The sequence below is a fragment of the Pleurodeles waltl genome, chromosome 9 (genome assembly GCF_031143425.1).
Source record: "Pleurodeles waltl isolate 20211129_DDA chromosome 9, aPleWal1.hap1.20221129, whole genome shotgun sequence".
NCBI lineage: Eukaryota > Metazoa > Chordata > Amphibia > Caudata > Salamandridae > Pleurodeles > Pleurodeles waltl.
The window spans coordinates 695,201,241-695,219,860 of NC_090448.1; the positions used below are offsets into that span (position 1 = coordinate 695,201,241).

At 46.1% G+C, this 18,620-nt stretch overlaps 1 protein-coding gene across 1 annotated transcript in view; it reads left to right on the forward strand.

The window, feature by feature from the left end:
• QPCTL (glutaminyl-peptide cyclotransferase like) overlaps positions 1 to 12,598 on the forward strand; it is a 967,717-nt gene extending 955,119 nt beyond the window's left edge. The window contains exon 7 of the mRNA XM_069207795.1: positions 11,949 to 12,598. Within this exon, the coding sequence (XP_069063896.1) occupies positions 11,949 to 12,094 (146 nt within the window). The 3' untranslated portion in view covers positions 12,095 to 12,598. The remainder of the gene's footprint in view (positions 1 to 11,948) is intronic.
• The last annotated feature ends 6,022 nt before the right edge of the window (positions 12,599 to 18,620 follow it).

The following is an 18,620-nucleotide window of genomic DNA, read 5'->3' on the forward strand; positions in this document are numbered from 1 at the left end:
GTGTGACTCCCAGACTTTTGTGCGGACATTCCATGTGTGTGTATTTGTGGTGGATATGTAGCTGATGTGTAGTAGTAAGACTCCATGGATGGTAAAAGTCTGAATGTTGGGACTAGTGAAATGCATTTGAATGGGCCCTAGGCTTAGCATGGCATATGATGGAGAGTACATATGGCTTCCCCAGACAGTGGAAGTGTATTGACTGCATCCGTGTGGCTTGAGGGTGGAGACCCAAACACTGAAGTGAGGGAGGATAGAGAAAAGGCTACCTACAGAAATTCAGTGAGGTCCTTGTTAGCAAAGGTCTGCTGATTATGTCTTCCTCAGTGACAATGGAGTAGATGGTAAGAGTGAGGGGCAGGTCAGAGGTTTCTCTTGTTGTTGGCAACAGAGTTTCTAAGCAAGGCCTGCCCTTTTGTCTGTCTCATGACTGCTTCAGAAAGGCTGATGTAAGCCAAGCGCTGACATCTCACGCTTCATTGTGACCTTGTTTTAGAGACTCCTGCTTGTAATCAGCCCCATAGCTACATCCTGTGAGAGCTATCACCTAGCATAAAGGCTGTGTCTGAGTTACACCTCATATCAGTTCTGACACCTTATACAGAGGATCCACAGCCCGTGTCTGGAAAATATGTATAAAAGTGGACCTGTGAAATGATTGATCTATTGATCACATGAATGGAGGCAATCAAAAAGTCTGTTTATTTAGTGTGCCTTACTTCCTACAATAGTTGTACTTAGGTCAATGAGTAAAATATCTCTGTCAGTTTCTTTTGTTCTGAAGTTTTCATGCCTTTATATCTCTCTCTGTTTTACTGGGAATATTCATTCATGTTCCAATTACATTCAGTTTAATTAATTGTATTCCCATTCCTTCACTAGTAAACCAGACATTATCTGCGAGTCCATTGTCATGGTCCTCCAGATCCTTCCCCCCACAACTTTCAGGAAAGTACGAATCAGGAAATTTGTCCCTGTCCTCAGGGAAAAAAAGAGGCAATGGCCACCTCTGGTGTGTAGCCTGAATGCTCATTTCCTCTTAAGAATAATGTATTTTTATTCCCTTGGCGATTCCTACTTGAGAGAAAGTAGGGGCAGTGTTCATCTCTGCCAGGTAGCCTGAATATTCCATAATATGCAGTCTCTTCCATTCTCCTTTATATAGGGTAGAATTCAATATGGAGCAGGGAGAGAGCAAAGTTTCTTATTGCCTTCGGTGGTGTTCCAGCTAGAGGGGTCGAGCATGACACCCAGAGCATTCTGTCTGGGAGATGAGCTGTAAGTTGCTCCTAATCATGCCCCTTAAAAGTCAGACTCTTTGCCGTCTGGGGTCCTGCCTTTGCGAAGGGCTCCGGGAAAAGCTGTTTATTTGCAGAGTATTGTGGTCTACAATGTCATCCTGTGTGTAGCCTATATTTAAATCGGTGTTGGCTTCCTCTCCAACCATAAGATACTGCTGTCCCACCCATAAGAACCCAGTTCTAGGTTATTAAACCAAAACAGTTAGTTGTGTCTGTTCTTGGGTTACATTAAAATACTGCTTTTTGTGCAATATACATTGCCCCAGTGTTGCCTTTACCAAGTAACACTCTTGCCAGAAAGGACCTGCAGAAATTCCCAGAATGGAATAAAGCCAAGAGTCAACCTGTGTCTTGAAGGATCTCTTGCTTTCGCAACATGATTCCCATAGCGAACTGAATCATGACATACAATTAAAGAGCAACATTCTTGGAATCCATACGCTAAGAGACTGGTATGCTCCTGCCTGATGCTGGGGCTGCAGTGAAAAGGAGTCATCATCATCAGCGATGCGAAAGCCCAGATTTGTCCTGGGAGGCCGCAACTGCTTAAGATGAACATCCGCTGATGATCTGGCCCAGGAGCTGCAAGTGCTGAAACCAAGCATCTGTCTCTGTTCAGTCTGGAAGGCTGGTACCTGCCAAAGGAGAGAACACTCTATACAGGCCCTCTGCACTAATCCCCACCTAGTAGCCCTTGTACTGAGTTAATCTGCCTTTGTGGTCCTGCATAATTTCAGTCGCAACTGAAGGAGGAGCGTGCCAGAATGCACCCGCAAATGCCTCAATAACTACATCTTCACTGGCTGGAAATACATGGTCTAGCAGAAAGTTCGAGAGACTGAACGCACAGACATAAATCCGTCATAGGCTTTGTGTAGGAAGCTTGCCTGGTGTGTGGTGGTCACCTATGGTGTTATCACCCTATACCAGGGCCAGGTATCCCCTATTAGTGATGTGTAGGCAGTGTCTAGGAAGCCAGGGCTCTCTAGAGGTAGCTGTGGATGAGCAGTCAAGATTTATCTAGGAGACATGCAAAGCTTATGCAATACCACTATTGCCACACAGCACTATCATACATGAAAGAACCACACAGTGTTCACAAATAAAGGTACCTTATTATATTAACACAAATACTAGAATACTGAATAGGCAATCCCCCAACTGGAGGTAAGTTAACACACTATTATGTACACATTAGCAATCCGTAAAGAGCATAGAAAGCAATAAGCACTGGCTAAAGTATAGTTAAACAGTGAGAGCCCTAGGGGATGGCCAAGCCATATACTAAAAAAGTGGAATGTGAAAGGCAGTCCCCCACCCAAGGAAGTGCAATCAGTAGAACAGAGCTGGAGGAACTAGAAACCCAAAGAGTTGATTACCAGAGTGACCCCCAGCGACAAGGAGAGGAGAGGTAACTACCTAGTTTTCCCCAATACCAACAGGATGACTCAGGATAAGGATTATGCAAGACCCAAGCAAGACCAGAAGAATCCAAAGGTGGATCCTGACAGAAGAGGATCTGCAAAGGAAGTGGACCAAGTCCAGTTCATGATGGAGTGTTCGGTTGTGGCAGAAGCCACTACCCACCCTTCTGTGGATGCAGGACCTGGTTGACGAGGGACAAAGAAGACCAGCAGTAAAGCACAGGAGATCAAGAAGAGTTCCTGGAGTGATGCAGAAGTTTACCACGTCGTCTGTCGGGTTGCAGCTGGTCAATGGTGCTGGAGAACCATCAGCAAGCCTTGGCAAATGTGACAGAGGAAGAAGACAAGTTGCAAGGCTGGAGAGGACCAGCAAGGCCCAGGGGACTCACCCAAAGGATGGGAGTCCAGGGTGACCCTCAGCGGTCAGGAGAGTCACAAGAAGAGGAGGCAGCCTCCACAGGCAACCCACTGACAGCAGGCACAACAGTTGCGGTGAGGTCCACTCAGCACACCTGAAGACGAGTCCCGCATCGCTGGAGCTGCAGGAAGAAGACTGTGCTTTGCAGGAAGGAATGCTGGGGGCCGGCGCTACACGGAGCCTGAAGATCCCTTGGAGGAGGAGCAAACAAGCCTTGGTAGCTGCAAGAGTTGAGGTGCATCGGGGTACTGTCCTGCAAGGAGAGGCAAGAGCTTACTGTCTCCCAAGTTGAACACCTGGTAGAGAGGACGAAGGGGACCACTCTAGACCACCACCTGTGATGCAGGATCCACGCAGTTCCAGAGGAGAGCAGATCCACGCAGCCTGTCGTCGTTGCAGTTGGTGCTGCAGATGCAGGGCAGTGACTCCTTCACTCCAAGGGAGATTGCTTCTTACTTTTTGTGCAGACTAAATACTCGCCGTCCTCAGAGGATGCACAGCCAGGGAAGTGTTGCAGTTGCTGGAAGGAGCCAGAGAAACAATGTTGCAGAGCGGAGCCATCGCTGAAGGTGCAGATTGTCCAGTTTCCGTCCCAGTGGCCAGAAGATGAAGTAAAAAATATGAAGAGAAGTCCTGCTGGAATCTTCCACATGAAATCTGATAAGCCACCCAAGAGGGGACCCTAAATAGCCCTAAAAGGGTGTTTGGTCACCTGCAAGGTGAACACCTATCAGGAGGGGACTGTGATGTCACATGCCTGACCTGGCCACTCAGATGCTCCCAGGGACCTCTGCACATCTTGGATTCAAGATGGCAGAACCAAGTGGCTACCTCAAGGAGCTGTGGGCACCACCCCTGGTGTGGTGATGGACAGTGAAGTAGTCACTCCCCTTTTCTTTGTCCAGTTTCGCGCCAGAGCAGGGCTGGACTGGTACAAACCAGTTTATGCAAGGAAGGCACCAAATGTGCCCTTCAAAGCATTCCGGTGGCTTGGGGAGGCTACCCCTCCCAAGCCATATCACACCTATTTCCAGGGGGAGAGGGTGTTGTCTCTCTCTCTCTCTCTCTCTCTCTCTCTCTCCTATAGGAAATCCTTTGTTCTGTCTTCCCCTGTTTGAGCTGGTCAAGCAGCAGAACAGAAACCTGTCTGGAGGGTGGCAGCAGCGTGAGCTGCTTGCAAAACCCTGAAAGACTAGTAGGAGCAATACTGGTGGGTCCTCTGATGAGCCCCCAGAGTGCATGGAATCATACAACTAATACTGGCAACAGAATTGGGGTATGATTCCGACATGTTTGATACCAAACATGCCCAAGTTCAGAGTTACCATTATGTAGGTGGACAAAGGTAGTGAATGACCCGTGTCCAGTACACGGGTAAAATGACTTCCCAACACTTACGAAGTCCAGCGCAGTGGAGCTGTAGTTTGTAGGGGCACCTCTGTTCATGCAGGGGTACCCTCACACACAGGTATGTGCATCCTGCCTTCTGGGCAAGGAGGGTCTACCATTTGGATGACTTAAGTGACATGGTGCAGTGACCTGTAGTGAAAGGGTGAATGCACTTTTTCACACAGGCTGCAATGGCAGGCCTGCAGACACATTTTTCATAGGTTCACATGGGTGGCACAATACATGCTGCAGCCCATAGGGAACCTCTGGTGCCCGAATGTCTGGGGTACCTAAGTAGCATATACTAGGGACTTACATAGGGGCACCAGCATACCAATTGTGGAGGGTACAATGTCCTCTGCAACCACATTTAGAGGGAGAGAACACAATCACTGGGGTCCTGGTTAGCAGGATCCCAGTGAAAACAGTCAATACTGATAGCAGGCAAAAAGTGGGGTAACAATTCCAAAAAGAGTGACTTTCCTACACTTTGCATGAATGAACTCTTAGTGGCACAAACTGTTGAATTGATCTGTGCATTAACCAGGTAATCAATGACTATTCCCAAATTTCATGTGAGGGACTGCAGACATTAGGAGAGCTCCTAGCGAAGGGGGAGAGTGCTGTAGTTAATGTAGAACTTCACTGAGATTAGTTGATGGGATTACAACCAGGTAGCTATTCATATTTGATCTGTGCAGTATTTCATTTTATTGTGAGATTAAAATACTTTTTACTAAGATAAGCACCTGACTGGACAATACTTTATTGCGTCTGTTGGTTGATAGTTGAGGTTTGAGCTCGTGAGTTTTCTCTCAGAAATTAGACTGATATATAATGTTTATCAAATTTAAAGAAATAAAGGCTTGCATTGAAATATGATTTCATTATATTCCTATCAGGTGCATGCATCCAATGTGTTTAGGTTTGCAAATACATTATTATAATAAAAGATAAAGGCCCTCATGACGACCCTGGCGGTTTGTAACCGCCAGGGCCGCGGCACGCGGGAGCACCGCCGACAGGCCGGCGGTGCCCCGCGGGGCATTCTGACCGCGGCGGCTTAGCCGCGGTCAGAGAAGGGAAACCGGCGGTTTCCCGCCGGTTTCCCGCCGGTTTCCCGCCGGTTTCCCGCTGCCCCCAAGGAATCCTCCAAGCCGGCGCAGCTTGCTGCGCCGGCTTGGGGATTCCGACTCCCCCTCCCGCCATCCAGTTCCTGGCGGTTCTCCCGCCGGGAACCGGATGGCGGGAGGGGGAGTCGCGGGGCCCCTGGGGGCCCCTGCAGTGCCCATGCCAACGGCATGGGCACTGCATGGGCCCCCGTAAGAGGGCCCCAAAATGTATTTCACTGTCTGCCTTGCAGACAGTGAAATACGCGACGGGTTCAGTAGCACCCGTCGCACCTTCCCACTCCGCCGGCTCGATTACGAGCCGGCATCCTCATGGGAAGGGAGTTTTTCCCTGGGCTGGCGGGCGGTCTTTTGGAGACCGCCCGCCAGCCCAGGGAAAAACTCATAATACCCTCCGCGGTCTTCTGACCGCGGAGCGGTATTATGGAGGGCGGAATCCTGGCGGGCGGCCTCCGCCGCCCGCCAGGGTCGTAATGAGGGCCAAAGTGTTGGTTGTTAATTTTGATAGTTATATGTTTGAGAACTGGGGATGATAAAGCTAGATATATGAATGTCTTAACTATTCTGATACTTCCAAAGTCCTTTCTTAAGAAGCCAAGTTTAATATGCAGCACAGACTAATACTTGGAGCATAGTCATCATAGTAAGAACCTAATTTCATAAAGTAGTTTCAATGTTCTGTTACCTAATATTGACTGCCACAGTAAGGGAATGGGAACTGGGGGGAGAAGCAAAGCCAGTCACTGCGAGATATGGAAGCAGTGTAACTGATTTAGGAACAAGGTAATTTGCCTCCCATCACATTGTTTGTGACTCTATATTGAGCACAGTCATAGCAAGGTTATTGTTGGATAGATGGTATCGCTTTCTGCTGTGTAAGAGCTCTGTTTCATGACTACATTAAAGGAATTTTGCTCATTGCGTGCTGTAACTCTTGTTATTATTGGCGGGATTACCCTTGACGTTCCTACATAGATGATCATACATAGGTCAGATTAGAGGATGGTAGTATCTTTCTGCAAGTTTGAATCCATCTATCTTATACCTCTCTGCCACACTTAATGCATGCAAGCTCTCTCAATATTGCAGGGATGTGGCATAGGAAGCAGGATGTGTACATTAGCATGTCCTCCAAGGAAGAAGACTAGCCTAATGCTAGAAGATTACCAATCACTGCCTGTGCTCAAATGTACTCCACTATTCACCCAGTTTCAACAAACCACACATACCAAGGCTTCATCCATAAAAAAAAGCAAGACCCTGTGGATCTGGACAGCTAATAGCCAATATCCCAACTTTGACACAGGTTAAAACTCTTGTCTCCGTGTAATATTAATCTGCTGCTACTAAGACCTGTCATCCTGGGTTGGTGGGGCAGTAGCCAATTTCACTCACAATGAGTACACTTTGGATCAAATAGGGGAACAAAACAAGCTAGTTGAGAAAAACAGAGTACATTTTAATACAACAATGACACAGAAACAGGCAAAATCCAATAAGTGGAACCAGAGTTATGAATTTTTAAAGTTTCATGTTAAAAATAACACCAAAAAGCGTTAAGAACAAACTGCAGTAATCTGCTTGTGCTTGACTGGTACCTAGGGGCAAGTTAAGGCTGGCCAGCATGGAGTTCAGTTTGGATACAGAAACCAGGTTTGAACTCAGTTGTAAGTTTTACCTCCGGACTTAGTCTATGGGATGGAAGTCAAAAGTCTAGAGGGGCAAGACAGCAAGCTGTAGCCGAAGAGGGCTCCACTTTGTCGGATAGCTGCTGGACGAGGCCTTGGTGAAGCTGCTGATTTTTGGTGGGAATTCTCTGAGCAGGAGAAACTTTAATTTTACTCCCAGGGAAGGTCCCTCACAACCGAATATGTTTTGTGCTTTTGCCAAGTGAAGATTTCTACCTCCGGACCAAGTCACTTTTTGGAATGTAGATTCTTCAATGAAGGGAAGGTTGCAGCCTCTAGCCGGAGAGGGCTCCATGTGGCCAGATACCTTCTTCACAAGGATCCCGCTGGATTGGATTTGCTGCTGCTGAAAAGCTCTGGGCAAGAGTGTGGCACCTGGCCATTTTTGCAGGGTCATCCCCAATCTTTTTGCCACCTTCCTCCTAATTTTTCTGACCAGTTGTTGTTGGCTTTAGGATTCTGGGCACTGTACCACTGCTAATCAGTTCTAAAGTGCATGTGCTCTCTGTGTAAATTGTATTGTTGATTAGTTTATTCCTGATTTGCATATTTGATTTACTAGTAAGTCCCTAGTAAAGTGCACTAGAGGTGCCCAGGGCCTGGAAATCAAATGTTACTAGTGGGTCTGCAGCACTGATTGTGCCACCCACATAAGTAGCCCTGTAAACATGGCTCTGACCTGCCACTGCAGTGTCTGTATGTGCAGTTTTAAACTGCCAGTTCGACTTGGTAAGTGTACCCACTTGCCATACCTAAACCTTCCCTTTTACTATATGTAAGACACCCCTACGGTAGGCCCTAGGTAGCCCCATGAGCAGAATGCAGTGTATTTAAAAGGTAGAACATGTGCTGGTGTGTTTTACATGTCCTAACAGTGAAATACTGCCAAATGCGTGTTTCACTGTTGCAAGACTTATCTTCCAGGTTACCATGGGGGCTGCCTTTAAGTAACTTTAAAGTGCAGATTCCCTTTGAGGGCAGATAGAAATTTAGAGTTTGGGGTCTCTGAACTCACAATCTAAAAATACATCTTTTAGTGATGTTGGTTTTTAGTTTGTGAGTTTGAAAATGCCACTTTTAGAAAGTAGGCATTTTCTTCCTTAAGACATTCTTTGACTCTACCTTTTTGTGGATTCCCCGTCTGGATCAGTTTGACAGTTGGGCTGTTCACACCTCTCCTCTAGACAGTGACACAAAGGGAGCTGAGATGTAGCCTGCATATCCTGATGAGCCATCTGTGCTGAGAGGGAGGGTAGGAGTGATCACTCACACTTGAAATGGCTATGCCTGCCCTCACACAATGCAGTCTTCAACCCCCTGGTGTGTGTCTGTGGCCTGGCCCGAACAAAGAAGGATCTTGCAAACACTTGAGACTTTGCTTTGAAGTTTGCCATCTTCAAAGGCAGAAAGGGGTATAAGAAGAGGACCCAAAACCCCAAACCTTTAGACTCTTTCTGGAAGCAAGAGGAATCTCTGCCCAGCAGAAGAGCTGAAGATGGATTACTGTCCCTTGGCTGTGTTGCTTTGCTGGACTGGCCTGCAGTTGCTGCTTCTGCCTGAAAATAGTGCAAAGGCTGAACTTTGCTGTGTGTCCTGCTTGAGAGAGTTCTCCAAGGGCTTGGAGTAGAGCTTGCCTCCTGTTGGAAGTCTCAGGGACACCAAAGACTTCAGTATCCTCGACCTGCAGCACTGGGAACTGTGTGTTTTGTGCTGTTCAAGAGGAGAAACCACAGCAACAACGCCACTGGCCTGCACAGTGACCTGTCGACACCGCACGGAGCCGCACTGCCCCGCTTCGTACTGCGACCCTGATTTCACTGACTCTGTCATTGGATGACTTCACGGAGCTGCTGCTCGCACCGCGACCCATGGGTTCCGCACTCCGGCATCGCCTGCTCACACTGCAGCCTGGGCATCCCCGATGCTGCCGCTCCTGTGGACACCGTGGCCGGTGGACGCCGCTCGTGAGGTATATGAAGCACCGTCCCGTCCCACAGCCCCTGTCCACCAACGCCAGCACCATCGACTCCAGTGTCATCACCAGACATCCCTGCCTGCACCGTGGCCTGTGGACACCGCTCGTGAGGGTAATGAAGCACCATCCCGTCTCGCACCACCAGTTTGGGCCTACCGACAACAGCGCTTCAGCAACAACGATGCCGCTGCCTACACTGTGACCTGGTGACACCGCACGTCGCACCGCCCTGCTTCACACCGCAGCCCTGGTCTCACCGCCGCCGCTGGACAGTGTCACCGAGCCACTGCCTACACCGTGACCTGTGGGCACCGCACGTTGCATTGTCCCACTTTGCACTGCAGCCCAGCCGCCATCCACGCCAGCGCTCCTGACTTCATCAACCCAGAATGTCGTTATGCAACGCGTGTGACTTCAAGGGCTGGACGACCCGCACACCGACACCGGAACTGACACCGTGGAGCTGCTCTCCGGAGCTAACCCGGAGGATCACGACACTCTGCAATTCCAAAGGTACTGTTTGCAGGTCTCCCTGACACCGTAGCTGGCCTGCGACACCGCGGCCAGCCTGAACTGTTGGTTTTGTTGATCACGATGCTGTGATAGCCCCAGGTGGAGCTATTAACTTCAAGGAACTGTATTTTTGAGTAAATCTTGCAAAATTCATATCTTTAGCATTGTATGTTGGATTTTTATTGTTTTGGTCTTGTTTTATATACATAAATATTAGCTATTTTTCTAAAACTGATGTGGTGTCCTTTTGTAATGTTTTCACTTATTACTGTGTGTTATGCACAAATGCCTTACACATTGCTTCTGAGATAACCACGACTGCTTGTGCCAAGATACCAAGGGGGTGAGCAGAGGTTATATGAGCGGGTATCTCCCTTATCCTGACTAGAGTGACGGTACCTACTTGGACAGGGTGCAAAACGACTGCCAACTAGAGACTCCATTTCTAACAAAGAGCAACCTGAATTTTTGGCCTAGCCGGAATGCACCTTCATCCAATCGGCTGGGAAGTTTGGTACCAGACCTCCGTAGGTACTTATAGCCAAAAAGTTTCATAGTCCCAGGTTTAAGAATTTATTAGGATGAGCACACTTTGGCACCAACCAAGGGTGCAGGAACTTGGGAACAGCATTTGGGGGTTAATACTCCAGCAGAGGCCAGCACTAGGGTCCAGGGCAGGTCCAGTTGGAAGTGGTCAGCTGGGAAATGGCAGGAAAGGCCTCTTGTAGCTTGTTGTGTCCCTGTAGCTGAAGCAGGAGGTCAGCCTTATGGTCCTTGGATTCCACCTCGTTGGCCTGGGTACAAGAGGAAGAGCAGGTCTAGTCTTAGTTGCTCTTCTCAGGTCACAGACAGCAAGTCCAGTGATTTTTTTTGTTCTTCCAGCAGTACAGATAATGTTCTGAGGAGGGTACTGTGGGTACTACATTTATACCTGGGACCAGCCTGTTGGTGGTGTTAACTCCTGGTTCTTTTTTAACAAATGAAGTAAAGGATACCCATGGCAACCTTACCCACTTTTGCATCACTTCCTCTGTGCCCTGCTGCGGACAATCCCACCATGCCCTTCTCTACCCAAATCCAATGTAGCAGAATCATTCTTCCCCTATGCAGACCTCCTGTGCCAACTCCAAAGTCTATGGCTCCGCTGCCCACCAAACTCATTCGCGTGGAAGACCGGCATGCCGGTCTTCCGTCCGCTGGCACTATTAAGCTTTGCCTGCTGGGTGGGCGGGCAGAAACAGCATTTCTGCCTACCGGCCCAGTGGGGAACAGGGCTTTAACATTGACTCATTATTGAGCCGGTGGCAATGTGGCTGTAATTCAGGCAGTGAAATGTGCAATGGGGCTGTCCATGGAGGCCCCTGCACTGCCCATGCCAAGCGCATGGGCAGTGCAGGCTGGCGGAAAGGGGACTCGTAATCCCCATGGCAGCACTGCCCTGGTGGATGGAGACCACCGGCACCGCCAGGCTGCCAGCTGGCGGCAACCTGGCAGTGTTGGCGGTCCGACCGTAGCAGCTCCGTCACGGTCGTAATGTGGAGGCTGGACCTCTGATTTGGCAGCGGTCCGACCTCCACCGCAGCCCTGGTGGTCTCATGACCACCAGGGTCGTAATGAAGCCCTATGTGTCCTACTTTAAATATTATACACCCTGCCTTATGGGCAGTAAGACCTTCTTAAGGATGATGGTAAAATGTAAAAAGAAGATGTAGCCCTGTCAAAAAGGGTTACTTTGACAGGTCGAATATGCAGTTAAAACCTTCACACCAGGCTATGGTTGGTGGGTCTGTAGCCACTGTAATGAAAACGTAGTCTCATGTGGCCTGATAATGCTACCTAAAACAAACCTATATTAGGTATTATTTTTGTAATAGAAATAAATTGCACAACCAATGAAACGAGTTGCACATGGTTATTTGTTTATTTTTTTGTTCTTTCATGGCTGTACTGATATTGTTTTACCAATAGAGACTTGTAAAAAAAAAAAAAACTGTAACATTGATGAATGACTGTTAGAAAGTGCAAACATTATAGGATGTCTGCACAATTTCATTTCTAAAAGATTTTCCGCTCTGTGCCTTTAATGCAATGTTGTCTTTTTCTCTGTTAGGTGTTCCCATTCTCCACCTTATTGCGACACCATTCCCGCAGGTATGGCATACCATGGATGATACAGAGGAGAATCTCCACCCTCCCACCGTGGATAATCTGAGCCGTATCCTCACAGTCTTTGTAGCGGAGTACCTGCGGATCTGAGCTTCTTTAGAATCCCCATTTGCTTACCCTTATGACTCATTCTTGACTGCATAACAAGCATGGTTGACGCCGGCAGGAATAGAAGTTGTCTTTGTAAGTGGGAGACAGGCCATCAAAGTATCACTTGCGATTTTGCAGCTAAGAAAATGTCATTGATGTGGCCCTTCTATTACTCTTGTGTCGTCAAGTAGCTTTCTGGGGATGCTCAGAGAAGTGTGTTGGTGACAAAGCATGACATTTATCTTGAAAAACAGTCTGATAAGATCAACTCTGCATTATTGGCCTTGTTGCAGATTACATACGCCATCAGATACTTGCATTCTAAACCAAGCGGAAACAGTTGGCGTGTAAATGTTGTTGTCATGTTATCATCTCCTCTTCAATGCTTCTGCTAATGTCTAGCTTCCGTTTATACATCGGTGCCCCTCCCACTGAACAGACATCCTGGACTTCACTATAATACTATCTTTTAATTGTCGAAATAAACATGTACATGCTCTTAAACTTTGGCAGTGTTAGCGTTGTTGGGGAACTTGAGCAGTATGGTTTTTAAGACATTCGAAAATCTGAGTTAGGTATGGAGAGGTAGCTGCATGGAATGATCCTGAATGTTGTGGGGAAATCTTTCACTTAAAAATACTTGAAACTGACAACTTGTTTTGGTCATAGAACAGGTACAGAAAGGAGGACTGGCTTTCTGCATGTACGTGATCTAGGGGCACACGTACATACCATTTTTCCTGTTGCAAACGGCCCAATTCGCAGAAACGGACCATTTGCGACAGGAAAAAAAAACATTTTCGTATGTACAGACCCTATTTTGCGATTCGGTAATCTATTTACCTAATCGCAAAATAGGTTTGCCAGTCGCAACTAGGAAGGAGCGTTCCCTTCCTAATTGCGAGTCGCAGTGCGATGTAGAATTGTTTTGTGACCGTGAATGCGGTCACAAAACAATCGCAGTGCTAACCCATTCACAAACGGGAAGGGGTCCCCATGGGACACTCTTCCCCTTTGTGAATGGCAGAAAAAATATTTTTTTCAGAGCAGGCAGTGGTTCTGCGGATCACTGCCTGTTCTGAAAAAATGAAAAGAAAACTTTTCATTTTTGATTTTGAAATTCATCTCATTTTCCTTTAAGAAAAACGAGATGTATTTCAAAATAAAAATGCAACAGACATGGTGGTCTGCTGTCTCCAGCAGGCCACCATCCCTGTAAGGGCAGCCATTCCAAATGGGGTCGCAAATTGCGACCTACCTCATGAATATTCATGAGGTAGGTCATTTGCAGCCCCATTGGGAATCGCAAACAGTGTCAAGTACACTGTTGTACACTCGGTTTTGCGACTCGCAAAACCGAATCTTTGTACATGTGGCCCTTAGTATAATAGAGATGTTCAAATTGCAAAATCATTGAATCTTATTAGAAACAGTGGATGTTGACAGGTCATAGTTGCAAAGATGTTTTTATGGCGTGAAAAAGTAGTCGTTCATTGTGGCACTGTTCTAATTGACGTAATTGCTCATGGTGGATTATAGCAACCAGAAGAGAATACTATTCAGTAGTTACAAGCCTGGATTGTGTTTTGAAACCACGACCTAAAAAACTTTGTGTTCAACACCAAAGCCCTGAAATGTTACTTTCTAATGTATACTCCATCACCACATCCCTACAGGGAATCCTTTTCAGGCACCAGACTGGGCTATAAACTTTTTGCAACAAAATGCAGTGACCTGCGCCTGGTGGCATTATGTGGATTCAACTCTGGGGTCATGTGGCTCCACTTGAAACATCATTGCAGCTCATAGACGAGAGTTGTTATGTGACTAACTTGTTTTCAGCACCTTAACAAACGCTATATTCGAAGCGACTGAGAGAGTCTAAGTTATTTTGTGATATTTTTTTCGCAAAACCCAAGGAAACGTCGGCAGATGTCTATCAAAGATCCACACTAAGACTGTCTCTAGTGCCTGTGCACATTAGGCAGTGCAGCACTATGCCAGCTCTGTTTTCTCAAGTGCCCAAAGGTCACTCGAGAAAGGAAGGGTAAGGTTAACAATGGCCTCCTTAAAGTGTTACTCGACCGACCCTCATATAAACCCAGAATTAATTCTCTCCTGGAACGTTATAGGAATATATAGGTATATTTAGGAATTAGAAGAAAGGCCTAACTCTTCTTTCATAAAATGCACTAGAAATAACTAGTTACCTCATCTTTCTTTATCGGAATAGATTTTAGCGTTGTAACCCATCCAGCAGTTCAGTTTTTCTTGTACTAATGCGTCTGTACAGATTGAAGCCTTTCAAAAGGTTATGCTTGTTATTTTCCTGCTCCACCCTCCGGCACCCCTCTTAAAACTTAGAAGGTCTTTACTACTTTCTTGACGCTAGACAACTCCACTGTAGTATCAGCAACTTCAGTCGTTGGCTATGCACCTTCCAAAGTTGGTGGTTTTTCTTATTTCGAAGAATCCACGGGTTTCCACTGTATCAATATCAAAATATTTGACTATAGCAGCATTACCAAGGTCAGCCTTAACTTCATCAAAACTAATCACTGAAAATATTCTAAAATCAACCAATTCTAGGTCAGTCTTAACTCCAGAGCAGGTGATGCCTCAAATGCCTCCCATTTACAGACCTGAACATTTCCAGTGCTTTATGGTAGACTTTCCTCTGATTTTGGCATGATAGGATTTACATTCGCAGCACTTTACAGGAGTGAGGCTAATGACAGTAAGGTGGATAACCTCGTACATGGACAATATCCTGATTTTTCTCAGAGTTGTCAACCTCTCCAGGGGCCATGTTTGCAGTCCCACTGGGCCAACTACACATAAGGAATCTGATTTTGCTGTTACAATTAAAACGTCAGCGGAGACTGACCATCCCCATACATGCCAGGCAGCTCAGTTCGTCACTCTTTAAGGAGACATTGGAGGAAAACAACCCATGGATGACATCCTATCTTTCAGCGAAACTCTTAGGCCGAAGAACGAGCAACATGAGGGAAACCTCAGCTTGCCCCAGCTATGTTAAGTATGAGATAAGAACAAAGGGCTGTCCGGCAGTCATACGAATTGGACAGAAATAAGATGTCCATTTGAACTCATATATAAACAAATAGAACACTACAAGTGATCAATTAATAAGCCACTTTACAAATAGTTCAACAAAAAATAGACCTACAAATACATGTAAGTAATGGGAAATATGTAAATAGAATTGTTAACTGGCTTAACACATATTCCCTTGATATACAGTTTACCATGACCCAGAACACCCAGGAGATGACATTCCTAGATTTGACAATTAAGGTGCAAGAAGGGAAGGGTTATACCATCCTTTTCTTCAAATCATCCAAATGTAATTACCTATGAAATATACCAGGCATTATCCACTTGAGTTAAGGAACAACTCAATTCTTCGGTCTATTTGTGTAATTACTCGGGGAATATGCATTTAAATAGAATTTTATTTTAGCAATCTGACATTTTTAATCAAAGATTAATTAAACGTGTTATCGTAAGAGGTGAAGACTGGTGCACAAAAAACTCCACCCACAATTTTTTTTTCCAATCAAGTTGCCCAATATCAGTGTGCCTATTCATGTGCCTTCTAGGTGTTATGGCATGTTGCATCGCCATAGTCCCATAAGCAAGGTTGCATGCGAGGCCCTCGTAGGAGTCTGGCAGTCCAATGGTCACAGGTTCAGGGTCAATCGGAAGATCTAGTGTTGGTTCATACCAAAGCACACCGCTCTCTGCACTGGTGGACACCCACCAGCATGGTGCAAGGTAGGCCTTTTGCAAACCCTGTTCCCCATGTGACCAATACCACAGACACATCCCTCCATGGGTGGGGTGCTCATTTACATCATCACACCATTTCGGGAAAATGGCCCATTCATTATCAAGGGAAACACGCCGTCTTCCTAGAGATTCTAGCTGTACAACTTGCTCTCAAATAATCCGAGGCAAGGTAGTCCTTGTCAAAACAGACAACTTGACAGATGGAAAATATACAAAAGCAGTGAGGCATGTGCTCTCTTTAGCATTTCACACCTAGCACAGATTTTATGGCATAGGGCAGTTCACCACAAGATTCACTTCAAGGCAGACTACTATCTAGGAGAACACAATAATGTTGCAGACCTATTCAGCAGGGCACATCAACATGGCTATGATTGAGAACTGCACCCTCAAGTTCTCCCCACATACTTCCAACATTAGGGCACTCCACAAACAGACTTGTTTGAAACACCTGACAATGCAAAATGCGCAGGCTTGCTGCCAATACCGACACGCACAGCCCACAGGGAATGCACTACGGATCATCTGGTCAGGAATAATTGCCTATGCTTTTGCACCCCTCCCACTGCTTCCATTTGTCATCCGGAAGACATTCGAGTTCTCCAACCTGGGCCAGGCAGTTCTGCTCCTCCACCCTATTTGAACTCTCAACCAGCCCCCATGAGACAGTTCCCCTAGACCAGACCTACTAAACCATTGGCACAAGCACGGGCAGATCAGGCACCCAGACCCTGTGCAACTCAGTCTTGTACTTTGGCACCTGCGATCCTAGAGTTTGAGCATCACAGATACCACAAGCATGTATGGCTATCCTTAACCCCTATGCTGCCAGGCCTTTTTCCCCTCCGGTGGCAGGCCTTTTTTTGGGTATTTGGGGAAGTACGTGCTTAGGCCCTTATAACTTTTTGTCCACATAAGCTACCCATGCCAAATTTGCGTCCTTTTTTTCCAACATCCTAGGGATTCTAGAGGTACCCTGAGTTTGTGGGTTCCCCTGGAGGAGACCAAGAAATTAGCCAAAATACAGCAAACATTTTTTTTTTAATGGGAAAAAGGGCTGCAGAAGAAGGCTTGTGTTTTTTTTTTTTTTCCCTGAAAATGGCATCAACAAAGCGTTTGTGGTGCTAAAATCACCATCTTCTGAGCTTTCAGGAACAGGCAGACTTGAATCAGAAAACCACATTTTGTTAACACAATTTTGTTTTTTTACTGGGACATACCCCATTTTTACTACTTTTTGTGCTTTAAGCCTCCTTCCAGTTAGTGACAGAAATGGGTGTGAAACCAATGCTGGATCCCAGAAAGCTAAACATTTCTGAAAAGTAGACACAATTCTGAATTCACCATGGGGTCATTTGTGTAGATCCTACAAGGTTTTCCTACTGAAAATAACAACTGAAATTAATAAATATATAAATTGAGGTGAAAAAGCCATTTTCCTTTTTCCTGCGAGGTCAGATTTTCAAAAGTAATATACCTTTAAGTCTGCTGGGCACTTCTGGTTGCGGGGATATATTGGGCTCATAGGTTCATCAAGAACCCTAGGTTCACAGAGCCAATAAAGGAGCTGCACCTTGCAATGGGGTTTCCTTGTATACCGGGTATACCGCAATTCATTTGGTGAAATATAAAGAGTGAAAAATAGGTATCAAGAAAACCTTTGTATTTCCAAAATTGGCACAAGATAAGGTGTTGAGAAGCAGTGGTTATTTACACATCTCTTAATTCCAGGGTGTCCATTCTAGCATTTGAATTACAGGGCATTTCTCAAATAGATGCCTTTTTTACACACTGTCTTACATTTGGAAGGAAAAAATGTAGAGAAAGACAATGGGCAGTAACAATTGTTCTGCTATTCTGTGATCCCCCAAGTCTCCCGATTAAAATGGTACCTCACTTGCATGGGTAGGCCTAATGCCCGCATCAGGAAATGCCCCAAAACACAATGTGGACACATCACATTTTCCCAATGAAAACAGACCTGTTTTTTGCAAAGTGCCTAGCTGTGGATTTTGGCCTCTAGCTCAGCCAGCTCCTAGGGAAACCTACCAAACCCATGCATTTTTTTAAACCTAGACACCTAGGGGAATCCAAGATGGGGTGGCTTGTGGGGCTCTCACCACGTTCTGTTACCCAGAATCCTTTGCAAACCTCAAAATTTGGCCCAAAAACACTTTTTCCTCACATTTCGGTGGTCTAGGGCTCAGCAGCCATATAGGGAAACCTACCAAACCCAAACATTTCTGAAAACTAGACACCTGAGGGAGTGCAGGGAGGTGTGACTTGCGTGGATCCCCCAGAGTTTTCTTACCCAGAATCCTCAGCAAACCTCAAATTTTGCTAAAAAATCACATTTTCCCACATTTCTGTGTGGGATCACCGCACCGGGACAAATTTCCTACCGCCAATTGTTCCCCTCAGTCTCCAGGTAAAAATGATACCTCACTTGTGTAGGTGGCCCAAGTGTCTGTGACAGGGAAGAGCCAAAAACATGTCGAAATTGAGGGGGAACCAAAGCTGGTCCAAAAGGGCAGATTGCAAAAAAAAAAATTTTAGGTTGACAAGTGGGGCAGAGTTTTTATCGGTATAGATGCAACTATGCTGGGTGGTAGCAATTTTGTGGATTCCTGCAGATTCTAGGTTTCATCACAAAAATGTGGGACAAATTTGTGATTTCCAGCAAAGTTGGAGGTTTGCAGGGCATTGTGGGTAA